Source organism: Mustela lutreola, chromosome 3 (assembly GCF_030435805.1).
Source record: "Mustela lutreola isolate mMusLut2 chromosome 3, mMusLut2.pri, whole genome shotgun sequence".
Classification (NCBI taxonomy): domain Eukaryota; kingdom Metazoa; phylum Chordata; class Mammalia; order Carnivora; family Mustelidae; genus Mustela; species Mustela lutreola.
In genome coordinates, this window is record NC_081292.1 from 155621419 (window position 1) to 155638514 (window position 17096).

General features: G+C 36.8%; 1 protein-coding gene across 9 annotated transcripts in view; it reads right to left on the bottom strand.

Annotated features, from left to right (window-relative positions):
- Positions 1 to 17096, bottom strand: part of PKP4 (plakophilin 4) — a 247763-nt gene that overhangs the window by 73754 nt on the left and 156913 nt on the right. For all 9 annotated transcript variants that reach the window (XM_059167273.1, XM_059167272.1, XM_059167275.1 and 6 more), the window contains exon 4: positions 7459 to 7493. In XM_059167273.1, coding sequence (XP_059023256.1) covers positions 7459 to 7493 — 35 coding nt within the window. The remainder of the gene's footprint in view (positions 1 to 7458; positions 7494 to 17096) is intronic.

Consider the following 17096-nt stretch of genomic DNA (forward strand, 5'->3'; position numbering starts at 1 on the left):
AAGATTTCTTATACCTGTTTGTTCCCCTAGAAACCCATTTGTTTTTCCCCACAGAAGCCTTTTCTGCCCACTTCCTCTACTCCATCAAGTTAGGTATATAAAATATCTTATCTATTATTATATTTATAATTTAAGTATATTTATTATTATTATTTAATATTTGCCTAAATACTTTCGTGAGCTCCTATGTGTATACGAATATTTGGGGATTATTCTTCTATTGTCCGTTAAATCACTGGCCACCGGCAGTCACTTAACCTAAGAAAGCAGAGGAAAAGACTCACCCCTCCCACATATCGTTAGGCATTTTTGGTGGGCAATTTGACAATATTTGCCCAAAAAGCCCCATTATACTTTTGCTCAGGCAGTTCCACTTAAAAATAATGTAATCGACAAAGATACTCAGATAGATGTGTAGAAAAGTTATATCACTGTTTGCCGAAGGAAAAATTTGGAAAAAAACAAAATATTTACCAGTAAGGGGCTGCTTACATAAATTTTCTAAACCAGGTCTATTCAGCCATTTATGGACATTGGTGAAGGTGTGAGTGCTGTGAGTGAGTGCTGTGGTGAGTGCTGTGAAATGTGTAAGCCTGATGATTCATAGACCTGTACTCCTGGGGCAAATAATACATTATATGTTAATAAAAATAATTTTTTTAAAAAAGAGGCCGATATTGACATATTGACACAGAAACACGTTTGGTTTTTCCTATACTGTTAAGAAAAAAACCAATCATATGACAATGTATAATATATCCTCACTGAATTAAAAATAAAACAAACCCAAAGGGGGTGTGTGTGTGTGTGTGTGGGTGATGGCCATGATCTGGAAAGATGTGGGGAAGAAGGAAATGTTTACCTTTACTCCAAGTTCTTCCAGACTCAATTTTTGTAAAATATAAGAAGGCCTTTAGTAATAAAACATTAAACGTTAAGAGAAACTTCATACTGGTGATTCAGGAAGCTACAGTGCTGTAGCTGTGGTAAGATTATCAAGACTGTGTGGCTCAAAAGGCCTGAAATAATAAGGGTGGAAAAACTTGGCTGATTTTCACAGAAATTCGTATCCTCCTGTTATTTAGAAGAGAAATAGGAAGGAATGACTGTATGATGAAATTTTGTCATTAGTATAATTTATAGGCACACTAAATCATAACATCCAAAATCCTCAATAAAATAATGGTCCTTTATACATGATTGCTAATCTAACATCCTATTTAGGAACATGTATAATATAGCTTCCAATTCTATTGCCTTCATAAACCCGGTTACATTTCTACTGAGGCAGAAAGTGTCCCCATTTAAGTCTGTGTCTTATCTCCTGATATGCTGATGCTTTCTTGTGTTGTAAATTACTTGCTTCAGATGGAGGGGAAAAAGAAAGATAAATTGACTTAGGGCTAGTCTTTCATTCCTCTTTAATCTTCGGTATTTATGTTTTTGTTTGTTTGTTTGTTTTAACCCACCACAGTGGAAGAAACTTGTGTCCATTCCTTTTGGAACAAAATTTAAATATATAAACAAAATGCAAAACCTAATCCCAATAAAGTCTTAAATTTCGTAGTGTACATGAACTACTACTGTCAGTATGTACCACTAACAATGATTTAAATGGACAGTGTGTAAAAACTGTGGCCCTCCAGTACATATTCCTCAGCAAAGGGATGTGGCACTGTGATGTTAAATCATCTTATCAGTTTAAAATTCCTATTTTATCACAATCTTTTTCATTCTCTTTCGTATTTATTATCAAATATCAACTCTCAACTAAAGTCATTAATATTTTCTTTCCTACTTATTACTTACTATAAAAGACTCAATCAAATCTCTTTACCCTTAATGCTTTCTAGGTCAACCAGAAATTCCCCTTACTTTCATTTGCCTGCATCTTTTGCTAACTTGTTGCTTTCAGAAAGACTCTCATCTTTTGGCTTCTTTACTTTCTTGGGAGTGGTAATTCCCAATCAGTTATTTAACATACATTAATATCTGCTCTTACGACTACTTCGCAAGTGCAACTGAGCCTAATTCTTTGGCCTGTGGGAACAGACAGTATGCTTGGGTTTGGAAGGAGGCTCCTTCTCTTAAGCTGCAGGGAAGGTGGGGGGAAGGTGGGGGGGTGGCCTGGTGGTGAGGAGGGAAGGCTAGGATTCTCCTGCTAATGCCATATTGCTCCCCGCCCCTCATTTTACACATAAGTACTAAAACTGGAAACTGCCTAGACTCTAGTAATTTTTTTCCCTGGAACAGAAAAACTGTGAAACTGTGACTTGTGGTACAATTCATTTTACAGGATATGGCTGGAGGATTTAAGTAACAACCAATGAACACTTTAACAAAAGGACTCAATTTATGGTTTCAACAGCTTCTGTCTGGTAGGTAACACACACTATGTATGGTGGTGTTTTTGTGTGCGTGTGTGTGTGTGTGAGTAAATTGGTGTGCTTTTTTTAAAAGAGAAGTAAGCCTGAGGTATTTTTTTCCTTTTCTTTAAAAGCTACTCTGTATAATATTTTCCATCATGAAACATTATAATTACATGGGAATGTATATGCATCTCACTTTCCTCAGGGTTTTACCTATGACTTTATTATATATTTTCATGATTATGGTGTTTATCTTCTATTTTATTGTCTGTGTTCTCAAAAGCTACCTCAAATTCTGGCAGAACATAAGAGATTGTACAAATGCATAATTTTTAAGAGATATGAAGATGTGATTGGTGGAAAATGGAACACTAATAAAAGAGAAAATAGGAAGGAACACTAAGACAACATTCCTTCCTCACTCATTTTTAGCAGAACATACATTAAAAAAACACAAAAATGCAAGGTTATAAGAAATGCAAGGCTAGGGAAAAGACTGAGCCAAAACAGAAAATGATAAACTCTCTCCACAAAAGACAAAAAGATGAGCATCTATGTTTTTAGACAGTTTATGTGTAATGCTGGTAAGCTAGAAAATACAGAACAATGAAGAGAGGAGGAACAGTAAAGCAAGATAACAATAAAGCATAAATGCTTCAAGACAACTTTATTCCTTCTGGGGAAGCTTCTCCTTAAGATTCCTTCCCAAACAGCCTGAGGACACAGATATATTCTGCAGAGTGGACAGTTCTTCCTCATGCTTTGGGAAGTCATCTCTTTGAGCACCAAGCTTAAAAAGCTTTGGCTTTTTACTTTCAAACAGCCAACCAACCCTCATACAAAAATCAACCAAATGACCGACCAACCAAACTCAAGCAAATGAGCAAAGGGATACTGCTGAAATGAATCACAAGCAATGGAAATCTTTTCTGCCTAGGGCATCCTGAGCTCTTCCTTAGAAAATGACTCTGTAGTAAGTTAGGTATTTAAAAACAAAATTCAGCAGCTGTTCTCCGTTTCTGGCGTTTCAACAGAATGTACCATCCTGAAAATACCTGAACAGGTAAGAATCTCTCCCAGGTACTGATCAAACCACGGCTCCACTAACAATTCATCTGACTGCTAAAAAGCTTTTAAAATGCCAGCTTTTCAAGTCAAATTTGTTATATATATATATGACAATATATATTACAATATTACAAATATATATTTATATATATTACAAATATTATAAATATTTGTAAATATTACAAATGAAATATTACAAATATATATTTGTAATATTATAAATATATACAAATATTACAAATATATATTTGTAATTATAATATATATGTAATAGTTGTAATATATTTGTAATATACATATAGATAATTTCTCTACCTTTGTATATATATATTTAGGAAAACATTCAAAATATTAAAGAAAAATGGGGAACATTAAGAGACTTTGAATCCTAAATCTTTTCATGCAATCCTTTCTTATTTAAGAAACCAAGAAAATTGAATAGATATGTTACTTTTGTCAAGATCTAGCTAAACAGGGTGCCTGGGTGGCTCAGTCCTTAAGGTCTGCCTTCGGCTCAGGTCATGATCCCAGGGTCCTGGGATTGAGCCCCCGCATCAGGCTCCCTGCTCAGCAGGGAGTCTGCTTTTCCCTCTCTCACTCCCCATGCTTGTGTTCCCTTTCTCACTGTCTTTCTCTTTGACAAATAAGTAAATAAAATCTTAAAAAAAAAAAAAAAAAAGATCTAGCTAAACATGGACTGGACCGAAGACCTTTTAAATACATATATATTTTTACTTTTAAGCCACCCCTGCCCCTTATTCTGTCCAGGACAGCCAAATTCTAAAAATGAGATGATTTTTCTACTATGTTTAGTATCTCTGCAAGCAATGTGGTAAAGAGAAGATAGCTGTTAAACTTTATAGGAAAGTAGCAGCAAAACTTCCATTTTATGCCATTATTTACTTATAGTCAAACTTCTAAAGACATCTCTAACTACTGAGGAAAAGAAACATGAAACAAATCAGATTTTACTTTTATGCATACAATCAAATTTCAATTTTCTACCCTTATCTTTGTAGCTTATTGCCAGAGTTACAACTTAAATGTCCTAAGTATGACTGAAAAGTAGGCAAATTCAAGAAACATGCAAGTAAGGCTAATACAGTTTAAATAATAGAAAGTGGAGTAAATATTAGTTGTGATGGCAGTGGTTGAAGATTAATACACTCCTCTTCCCCCAAGAGAAAAAAAGGGTATGTAAATGCAACACCTGCCAGCTCTAAACAGGAGTTTGGGTAAGAGTGTATTCTGACAAAACTAAGAGATGAAACATAGTTATTAGGTGTGATTTACAAATATAGCTGTCCTGAAGACAGATGAATTACTGGAGCTGTATTTCCCTAGTGCTAACGTATTTAGGGAGCTACTTGGACAATACACACACACATACATAAATAATAATATATCTATGTTTAACTCATGAGTAAATCACGAGGGTGGTGGTCAAATGACTGAAACTGAGTAAAAGTACCAGAGGGGAAAGAAGGGGAGGTAGAAAGGACACCAAGGACCCAGATATTTCATTCTCTGTTATGTGTCCTTCCTGATCTCAGTTCATTCTCTCTGTATGTAAATCAACACATTTATACCCTGCGCCTGGCTGGCTTTAGGTAGTGAGAAACCACCACTTGCCTGTTGCAGCTCAGCTCAGCCAGAAGTTTTCCTGCTCTGCTCTAGGCAGCACTTCTGGCTGGGCTTTATCTCCTTCCTGTGTCCAGCTAATGCTGGAAATCGCCCCTGACCCCACTTAACCCACTGCCCCCTCAGTCCTAGAAATAGTAGCAGCTGCAGGTATGATCAGTCTCTTGAGTGTTTCAGCATGCTGTTCAATTCTCCCAGACCTTGCAACCTGCACCTGAACCATAACCTCCCAAATCAAATCCCTCATGTGGAACCACCTGGCATGGGCTGGGTTTTCCCTGCCTGACTGATGACAGCCATCAGCCTTGGGCTGCACAGAGTTCTCGCCTACCAGACACTACCACTCAACAGAAAAGGGCAATGTATAGGAGATTTTAGTATTTTGTAGCTAGAAGGAAATATAAATGATGATGTCAAATGAGGAAGTACAAGAGGATCAATGTTATATACCTAAAGGGAGGGAGGAATAATACAGTCTTTTCGGGAAAGCAACATGGTTACCCATAACAAGAGCCTTAAAACATGCTCATATACTCTAAAGAATATTTTATTTCCTAAAAGTCTAACCTAAAGTAAATCAAAGGTACAGATATAATTTTATATACGGGGTATTTACCACAATGTTATTTATAACAGTAAAAATTAGAAACAGCTCAAATGTCCAGAAATCGGGAATATCAGTAAATATGATATATCCACCTGTACTTTTCCTTTACAGCTCCTACCACCACCAAATTTTGAGTGTATAGAGTTATCTACCTCCACTAGGCTTGAAGCACTTAAGAGGACAAGGATATTTAAACATTGACAACTACATGCTAGACAACCGTTTAAGGCTCTCAAGAAGTATTCTGGAATAAATTAATGATGCACTATTGCATTATTACATGCACTGTAAGAATTTTACATTAAGTAGTAAATTTTTTGCTATAACCAAGTACCAAATGCACTACTGTGTGCTTTGCATTTTTCTTTAAATTCTTCAAATCAATTTTTAATAGTTACACAGTTCTGATATTTCTCCTGAGGAATATTTCAGTCAGGTGACTTCTTGCTCAGAGAATTTCCAGTGTTGCCCCATGAGCTAAAGGAGAGTTCAATTTAGAGTTGTATTTACACATCTCTGTAATTTGAACTGATGTGGCTATCTAAACTTTCCACATTTTACCATCTCCCAAACCAGTTTTAAATGTTTGGGTGTGACATTTCTGTCTCCTCTGCTGCCCAGTGACAAAGCGCTCTCCAGAGCCTGGCTACACATCAAACCCTATGCTCCAGTCCCACCTTCTCTGCAAAGCTATCTCAGAAGTAGGTTGTCCATTTACAACAACGTTTCCCACGCGATATATTTCTGGCTTCTAACCACATTATTATCTCCTGACCTGATTTTATATTAAACTACTGCTAATGAGTCTTAGTGCTAAATAGCTTTATGTATGTCTTTGGTTTGAATAAAAGCTACAATTCTTGGGAGTAGCTTCTTTATAAAATAGCAGAATGTCTTGTATGCACTATGAGTAACACCAAGATCCCGATAACAGGTTCTGGTAAACTGAAATACCAGGCGTTTGGTGATTTTTGAGTTCTAATCAAGTTCAAAACTCGTTTAAAAGTTGTCAAAGTATTTATATTTCAAGGCCCATTCTACCATTTATATATTGATGACATGGTCCTTCCCATTATAAGTGCCACAGGAAGTGCAGCAACGTGCACGTGTTGTGCCCATCACTGTGTGACCAGCGATGTGTACAGTACTGGGTCCCTGGTGCAGGTGCTCGACAAACAATGAATTAACAGCAAGTATGAAGACATCAAATATTTGTGAAAGTGGCAGACACCCTTCTTAATGTAATTCATCCTTTCTATGAAATGAACTTGGGGTAAAAAGGAGATTACATAAGAAGCTTCTGGACTATATTAGAAGCTACCATATATTTTATATCTGGATACATAAAGAATATGAATGCTTAAGGCAACTCTTGAGTGTGGGAAACACTATAAAAGGAGAGACCATGATTTAGATAAACGATTAGCCAACGTTCCCAAATGATGCTGTAACTTTTGAGGGCACTGCTGTACTTTCTTATGACAGAAAAGATAATATTTAGGTAATATAAGTTGATATTAAAAGTGCCCAGTGATTATAACATTGATACGTTGATGTCCAATGCTTGAACTTTCTTTATAGCTGACATATACAAACCTACTTCATAATGTTCAAAAAATCTAGTAAACTAAGAATTACTTCAAATCAAGGTAGCTCAATATTGTCACTGGTAAAGACTTATTTCACCAAGAGGCAGTAAATTGAGAAAGCATGCTATGCAACTGTTCTTGTTGTGTGTTTAAGACATATTTTTTATATGATAAAAACTCATACCTGTTGATCTCCAAGGAAATGACTTCTCAGTTGAGCTAGAGAAAAGGGGAAAAAAAATGGAACATTTACTTCCTTTGTCATAAAACTTAACTGTGGGCCTATTTTGCACATAAACATTTAATTTTCACATTTTATTACATAAAAGAGTAAAAATCTCAAACAAAAGTTAAAGCTATGCTTCTAACTAAGTTAATTTTTAGACACTATTTAACCTTCCATATCAATTTGGGGCAAAACTTTATTTCTACTAGAAAATTAAGGCAAATTATTAAGTGACATAAATTCCCCTTGGATAAGACAAATAAAATAGTATTACTATTTATGATATTCATGGTACTTATGACATATTATGTTGCTTTTTATGATACTATGTAAATTGTATACACATTAAAAAGAACATCTATATTATACACAAATTACTTCTATATGTATACACACATCAAAAAGGACCCGAAAGGCTGTTAAGAACTTCATTCATTTTAGTTATTTTCAAAAGAAGCCCTACAAACTATAATACACAAAAGTTAATAGGTTTAGTTTGAACTGAATGCTACCTTATAAAACTTAAGTCATATAATAAATATATCAAAAATACAAGGTTTGAAAATCTGGGAGAATATTTTAGCCATGTGTCTTAACAGAGTTTAATAAATTTAAATTTTAATAAATTTGTGCCAACATTATCTGTGTTTCCCTGCCCTTCTGCCTCACACTCCCCACCCCTCAAATACAGGAAAGCAGGGTGTTAAGGGACAGTGTGGTAGAACACAGGAGCAAGAGAACAAGAGGCTGGATTATCAAACATTTGCTTAATGAAGTACTTCACTTCAGTGATCTCCTTTATATTATTCACAACAACCTTATGAATAGATACATTATCATCTTTATTTTACAGGTAAACAAACTGGCCAAAATCTTTGCTATTAACCATAACTGCTGAGATTTAAACCCAGAATGGCCTGATTCCAAAGTCACAGTAGGATTCTCACTACTATATATGGCAGAAGGGCTTCTGATGCCATTTTTGCATTAAACACGTACAGATACATACATACAATATGCCTAGAAAGAAGTCTGGAAAAATAAAAACCAAAGTGTTAACAACAGTTATTTCTGTGGAGTACAACTAAAGTTTTTTTCTCTTTCTTCTTAAACATTTATACTTTTTTGAAATCAGAAAAAAAGCATACATTGACAGATTTTTGGAGTGTATTAAATTTAAGTAAAAGGCATGTGACTTTGGATTTAAGGAAACACTATAAAACAAAAGATTTGGAACAGAAGAAGGGAAAAATGCTTTGAGTGCTATAGTTCTAAGATTTTAAGCTCTTGTTAAGCCCCTGATATGTCCCCAATTCATTAAGTGGTTAATGAAACACCAGATTCAGTTAAGAATTCCCTAAACTTCAGTTTTGTGTGTGAATTGCCTTTCCTTGGTCAGAGGCAAAGCAGTTTCCACTGGGGACCTTGAACTAGCTGCAAGCTGGGGGGTGGGGGGAGGGGACAGGCTCCCAGTGAATGGAGTCAATCAGCTAATGCAAATCTTAAGCACTCTGCTGACAGTTCTTTACCTGGCACACTCCTGATTTTAGAAGGGACTGATGGGACAGGAAAAGATGCTGACTTGGTCAAATATCAGTAAGGGCACATTTGTTGTCTTTGTCTTGAGGATTGGTTATCACCTTCTGTGACACCAAAAGTGGTTCCCTACATGGAATCAACTTCTCTTGAATCTGTTTTCTTTATTTCATTCTATTGTCTAAATTAGTTTTCTAAATACTGAGGTTGATATTACCCATCTGTGTTCCTATCAAAATGTTTATCTGGTTTGTCAATATTAAAATATGTGATAAATTAAACTGCCATCCAGAAATGTTTACTATACCTCAAGTTTCATGGGAATACTATGAAAATTATCTTGAGTTTGAAACTTACATAAACTTTAATGAAATACCTTTATAAGATTTTTATCCCCATAATTATAGATCACAGAATATAATTCATGTTAATTGCTCAAACTGGGAAAAGGTTGTGGCTATTTTGCTCATCCTTTCATGTCGAGTGCCTGCTGTACTGCCTCACACACAGCAGATGCTTAATGTATGTTGCTGCCAACAAACTGGGTAGAAGTAATATCGAGTTTTTGGTTTTGTTTTTTTTTTTACAAGATTTAAAAAAAATTATTATTTATTTACTTGAGAGAGAGGAGAGAGAGAGCAAGAGCAGGATAGAGGGACAGAGGAAGAGGGACAAGCAGGGCTCCATCTCAGGATGTAAAGATCAAGACCCAAGCTGAAGGCAGACACTTAAGTAAGCCACCCAAGCACCCATAATAGAGTTCTTAATTGCTCTGAATGATCAGGTATATATAAAGTATCAGTTTACTTTCCTCAACCAGATCAACCTATTCTCCTCCACTCTAGGTAGGAAATTCCTATAGCCTCAATTAGGTAAACAGCATTTTTACTGCTGAAAAGGTCGTCAGGGTCATCGAAATACAAATGATCTCACTCAGATGTGGAATTTAAGAAACATGGGGCGCCTGGGTGGCTCAGTGGGTTAAGCCGCTGCCTTTGGCTCAGGTCATGATCTCAGAGTCCTGGGATCGAGTCCCGCATCGGGCTCTCTGCTCAGCAGAGAGCCTGCTTCCCCCTCTCTCTCTGCCTGCCTCTCCATCTACTTGTGATTTCTCTCTGTCAAATAAATAAATAAAATCTTTAAAAAAAAAAAAAAAAGAAACAAAACAGAAGATCACAGGGGAAGAGAGGAAAAAACAAACAAGACAAAATCAGAGAGGGAGACAAACCGTAAGAGACCCTTAATCACAGGAAACACACTGAGGGGTGCTTGAGGAGAGTGGGTGCTGGATGTTAAGGAGCACATGTGATGTAATGAGGACTGGGTATAAGATTGATGAATCACTGACCTCCACCTCTGAAACTAATAATAGATTATGTGTTAATTATTTGGATTTAAATTAAAAAAATACAGGGGCGCCTGGGTGGCTCAGTGGGTTAAGCCTCTGCCTTCGGCTCAGGTCATGATCTCAGAGTCCTGGGATCCAGCCCAGCATCAGGCTCTCTGCTCAGCAGGGACCCTGCTACCCTCCCACCCCCGCCTGCCTCTCTGCCTACCTGTGATCTTTCTCTCTGTCAAATAAATAAAATCTTTTAAAAAAATAAAAAAAATACAAATAGCCATTCCTAGATGAAGGTAACAAAAGCCTCAGTTAATATTCTTATCTATTTTAGGTAAAAAATAAAAATCATTAGGAAAATAAACAAGTATTGGGATTAAAAATGAGCAAAAAGTTCCATGGTATTTTTTGAACACTGTATATTCAGCCTAATTACTTCACACTAATCTTATAAATTCTGTTATAACTGGTCATGTTTTTCAGAATAGTGTATTTTCTTTTGAAACACTCATTTTATTTTATTTTATTTTTTAAAAAAGATTTTATTTATTTATTTGACAGACAAAGATCACAAGTAGACAGACAGGCACTCAGAGAGAGAGAAAGGAGGAAGCAGGCTCCCTGTGGAGCAGAGAGCCTGATGCAGGGCTGGATCCCAGGACTCTGGGATTATGACTTGAGCCGAAGGCAGAGACTTTAACCCACTGAGCCACCCAGGCGCCCCTGAAACACTCATTTTAAATGATTCTTAAATTGTTCACTATTCTGGGATTTGGGGATTAGATAATAAATATGTGTAATTTTAAAATGCTGTTATAAGTCACTGAATGTAACCTGCTTTTATTAGAACAATTAGAGGCAGCTCCATATTAGAAACAGGCTTATATTTGCCTTCTTCCCTTCCTCTCTCCAACCATCAAGTCCTAGAAACACTTCCCCAACTTTTATTGACTGTCTACAATGTGTCTATAGGCACCGTGCCCACAAATGATTCCATCCCACTCCCTTTCACTTCTTATCTGAAGACGCCAAGTAGCTTGTGCTCTAAGAGTTTCCGCTGGAATGTAAAACACATTTTAAAATATGAGAACTGAATCATCCATGATAACTTTGTTTCAGTGGAAGATGCGTTCACAATTTCTAATGACTTAATTATCAACAACCTTCTAGAAAGATCCATTCATAAATTTGGGACTGGCTAGTCATACAATGAACAACAATTAAAAGCAAGTTCACCAGCAAATTAATATATTAATGTGAACAATATTAATTTTAAGGAAGACACCATACCTTCATCACAATGTTACATAAAAATCTGAAGTAAACCACTATAAAATTATACACACCTCAGAAATTAAATGTTTTTCATTTCACAGACATAAATGGAGGCAAAAATATGTTTGCTAGACATGTATGGCTGTGCAGTGTCTTCAAAACCCTGCTTATTTTGGATTGTCCCACAAGGCAGAGAACATGTTTGCTCATACTCCTCTGCGGGGAGGGGGGGACCAGCGATTGAGGGTCTGTAGGAAGCCATGTGAGGGGGTGGCAGTGGTATAGCGCGGGGCATCTACAATGGACCCAGCAGTGGCGGTGGGCACTGTTCCTAGACACCCTCCCTCAGAATGAGGTTCTCTGGCCTTCCTAGAGATTTCACCAAGATGATACCAAAAAGCTTTTAGTAAGTTCCTGTGGTACTTACATGTCAGAGAGGCTTCCATTTGCAACCAAAACCCCTGACTAATGATACCAGAAAATGAAGAATTACAACGGAAAACAAATACAAACGGCCCCTCTGAAAAGAGGCCAAATCTCATTCTTGAACTCTAAAGCTGAACTTCCAAGTGCATACCGGATATAGCACACTTTGTGTTCAACGTATTGAAACTCTCCCCTCAGGGCCCCCTGCAAACCAACTCCCACGTAATCATGACCACCTAGTCACTCAAACTGAAGAACATGGAATCATTTTATTGTGTTCTACCCACCAGTGTGGAAAGCTCCATGAAGGCAGCAAAGTCAGCCTCATTCACAGCTGGACTTCCAGATGCTAAGGCATCTGGCCCGTGGCAGTCATTTAAAACATAAACCTTCTGAATTCATCCTTACTATCACATTCAGGCCTTCATCTTCTCAGTGTCTTTGGGCTGGATCATCCTTTCAACTCTCCTAATTTGTTTTCCTGGCTTTGACTTCTCACCCTTTCAGGCTCTCTTCCATGATGCTGCTACAGTGATTTTTCAAACCTCTGAGGCTGACTTCATTCTTGTGATGCTGATAGGTAACAGATCCACAGAGGGTACAATTTAAACATCTCAGTATGCCCTAGGCAGCCCTCTGCGAGCCAGTTCCTTCTTGTCACCCCTTTTCCACACAAGCCTATGTTCTAGGCACTTCTAATTACTTGCAGTTCCCACACATACCATGTTGCTTCAGGCTACCAATGCTATTTTGGGGATAGAATGTGTAGAAACAGTCTGGAAATTCTTTCAGAATTATACAAATTCTAGAATGGCATATAAAGGTACCCTGTTACAATATGCACGTTATATACCCATGAAATTGAACATTCTAATAAAAAGTTTATTTTCACTGTATCACTTAGGAATAATTTTGAAAAATGGTTTACTCAAGTCTGTCCACAGTTTCCTTCTACTGTGTCTGATGTGGGCTAGACTGTATTAGTGGACACTATCGGTAAGCAGGAGCGGAGGGGGCAGTGGAGAGTTTGATGATGCCACACAGTAATGTTACTTTGTCTTTCCCCTCTTTCTCCTAGGTCTAGATGGGGTTCTTCCTATTAGAAGTTAAGTGCAGGCTACTACCATTACTCTCCCAAGACACACTCAATGGAACAGAACCCAAGAGTTACTTCTCTGTTGAAAAGAAAACCAGGCCACAGCCTGAGACTAGAACATAGTCAAACTGTAAAACTTAACTGTTTGTTAAATTTAAAAAAAAAAAAAAATCTCCATATTAACAGTGAAGGGAACCATCAACAAAGCTACTGAAAGGAAGGAGATATCTGCCAGTGATAGTTCTCTGCTAAGGAGTTAATATGCAAATATAGAGAGAACACACACAACTCAACACCAAAAAAACCTCCCAAATAATCTGATTAAAAATGGGCAGAGAACCGGAAAGCATTTTTCCAAGAAGACATACAGATGGCCAACAGACAGGTGAAAAGATGTTCAACATCACTATTCATCAAGGAAATGCAAAATAAAACCACAATGAAATACCACCCTCCACCTGTCAGAATGGCTAGAACTAAAAAAGACAAGAAATAACAAGTGTTGGTGAAGATGTAGAGAAGTAACCCTCGTGCGCTGCTGGTGGGAATGCAAATTGGTATAGCCATTGTGGAAAACAGGATGGAGGTTCCTCAAAAAATTAATAGAACTAATACATGACTCAGTAATTCCACTCCTGGATATTTACCCAAAGAAAATAAAAACACTAATTTGGAAACATATATGTACTCCTATATTTATTGCAGCATTATTTACAATAGTCAAATTATGAAAGCAGCCCAAGTACCCACTGAGAGACGAATGGATAAAGAAAATGTGGTGCATACATACAAAGGAATATTACTGGGCCATAAGAAAAAAAGAAGAGAGTGAGCTTAACATTTGTGACAACATGGATGGACCCAGAAGGTATTATGCTAAGTGAAAAGTCTGAGAAAGACAAATACTGTATGATTTCACTTACATGTGGAACCTAAAAAACAAAACAAAACAAAACAAAACAAAAAACAAACCCAAACAAGAAACAGACAAAAAGCAGAAACAGACCCATAAATCTGAAGAACAAACTGATGGTTGCCAGATGGGAGGGCAGTGAGGGATGGGCAAAATGGAAGAAGGGAAATAGAAGAAGAAGAAGAAAAAAAGAAAACCACTGCATCAAGAAATTTTATAAGCACACGTGCACATATGTGTTTAAATAGAACCCTGATTAATAGTTCAAATATTAAGCATAGTCACCAAACTATGACCATCTTCTTGAGGATAAAGATTGTGTCTTAATTCTGTGTTTATCAACTAGCATTGAATAGGATTCTAAATAACTGATAGCTGATCTTAATCTTAACTCTTTAATCTTTTCAAGATAATTCTTATGTAAATTTTAGAAACTGTTCTTTCTATTCTATGAAGGAGTCAGATCCCCCTGGCTCCTTGATTTGGCTCTTTCTATATCTTATAGAAAAGATGTTTATTGAACATCTAACATGAATCCAATTAATACTTGCTGATTATCTACTGAGTGCCAGACATTACTGGATGTTGGATTGTAATAGTGAAAAGACACAAACTCCATGTCTTCCAGTGCTTACAACTATCTTATAAATACTCATTACAGCACTTGTGTGACTCCCCCCACTGGATCACATGCCCAAAGCCAAGAAGGTGTCAAGAGACTTTTGGGAGGCTGTTCTTAAAGCCAGAAACCTTAAAAGAGGACCCTGACAAGCACAGCAGTGTTTGATGGAAGAAGCACTCACATATCTGTGACAACCCAAACTGTGAAACATTTGTCTTAAAGCAAAAAACAAGATGTAGCTCTTTTCCTAACTCATCTATCAAGAGGCAGTAAGTTGGTACTGGGACCACTCAGGTAGAAATTTGAATGTGAAGGCTCTAGTGGGAGACATATGAAGAAGTATGAAATGTATTGCCATATTCTAGAGTTCGCTTCAATTGTCACAGCTCAAAAATCGTGAAGGGCTGGCAATCAGCCAGTCTGGGAGACCACCAACATAATTTTCGACATATCCAAGTAAAATGAAAATCTCTCCCCTTTGTGTTATGACAATGTCTTCATGTGGTTGTTTAAACCATCCCAATTTAGGAGCATGACCTGATCTATTTATTTCACTATTACGACATATTCTTTCACAATGTTTTTAAAACAATTCTTAGCTGATCTTCCTTTACTGAACAGAGGTAATTAACAGATGAACACTCATTAATCATATGTTCATTAACTATTTTTACTATTAGTTTTACTCTTTTGAGTTCTGACTGGAAGTTCTGAGATCCATACAAAAGTTCTGTATTTTTTTCGCACATCTTAACTCTTCAAGAACTACCACATGTTTACAGATAAGATCCTAGTAGCTAAAATAAATTCGAAATTGCATTTGTCTTTTTCTACCAACTCATTACTGTCTTATTTCCAGTTTGTGATTTGCTTATTTTAAAAATTACCTTTCAACTTTTTCACTTGTTATTGGGTGGGCTTTATTATTCTATTAATTGGGGTTATTCCATTAGCAAGTATATAGATCTTTCAGATTCTAAATCCATTGTTAAAACTTCCAATGACTCTCTATATTAGTTTGCTGTAATTTCCTTTTATATTTATAAAAGGAATCTACTGCTCTAATATTTATAAGTCTACTTGTTAACTGATTCCAAGGTCCATTTTTCAGTTAAAAAGAAAAATGGTTTGTTTGGGTTTTTACTATTTGGCAATGAATTCACATTGCAATTACTTAGCACCTTGTTATTCCTCTAGGCATTACAAATTGCTTTTTAATGAAATGTATCATAATCTTCTTAGATATGGACTCTGGACTCGAGTTCCCAGGTCATTCCGTATTTCCTATTATGCACCTAGGATTTTCTACCCCAGGAATCTGGCAAAATAACTACTAATGATTGTTAAGTTTTAGTCTCTACGTGGGAGGGTTACAAGATAAATTTAAAACAAACTCCCTCAAATGAGTAACCATTCTGTTGAACACAAATTTCTATGTCTTCTTTAATTTTAATTAAATCTTCAATTATGATATGGAGATAATATTATAGCATACTTTTAAATAAATATTTATTTAAGAGAGAGAGAGGGAGTGTGCATGTGCACACATGAGAGTGTGTGAGTGGTGGGGGTGGGACCCTGGTGGGGTGGGAGGGAGAGAGACCATCTCAGGCTAACTCCCTGCTGAGTGCAAAGGCCATCACAGGGGTTCATCTTAGACTCCTGAGCATGACCTGAGCATGACTTAACCTGACTAAGCCATCTAGGTGCCCTAAATATCATAATATACTTTAAATCTTTTTTATTTCAACTTAGTATTGCTTTGACATCCTTTTTAATCAGCACAGTTAAAATTTGACACTGTTTCTCTTAATGCATTTACAAAATATTCTACTGGTGTCTTGTGAGTTCTTGGCTAGGTAGATAGAGCTCATTCTGTGCTTTAGCTGTCTTGAGCGCTCTTGAATTCCTGAGAATGTTACTTCTTGAATATAATGTCTGTGGAAGCCCCAAGTCTTTTCCAAGTCTCTCTCTCTCTTTTTAAAAAAGATTTTATTTATTTATTTATTTGAGAGTGAGCAAGAGAGAGAGCCCAGCAGGGGAAGGGACAGAGGGAGTGGCGGACTCCCTGCTGAGCAAGAAGCCTGACACAGGGCCCTGGGATCATGACCTGAGCTGAAGGCAGATGCTTAATTGACAGAGCCACCCATGCACCTGGTAGTCCCAAGGTCTTAAAAACATTCACCATGCAGGTGGGTCAAATTTCTCTCACCCCCTCGAGTTTATTTTACACTCACCATTAGCAGGTGAAAAGTGGGGTCTAGAAGACTGAGATGGAACCAAGAACTTAATGCTGTAAGTCAGTGCCTGATGTTCCAAGAACTTACAGCACTTACCAACAGGTAACTGATATTTATAACTAGCTTCATTTTTTCTATGTTTGGGAAAT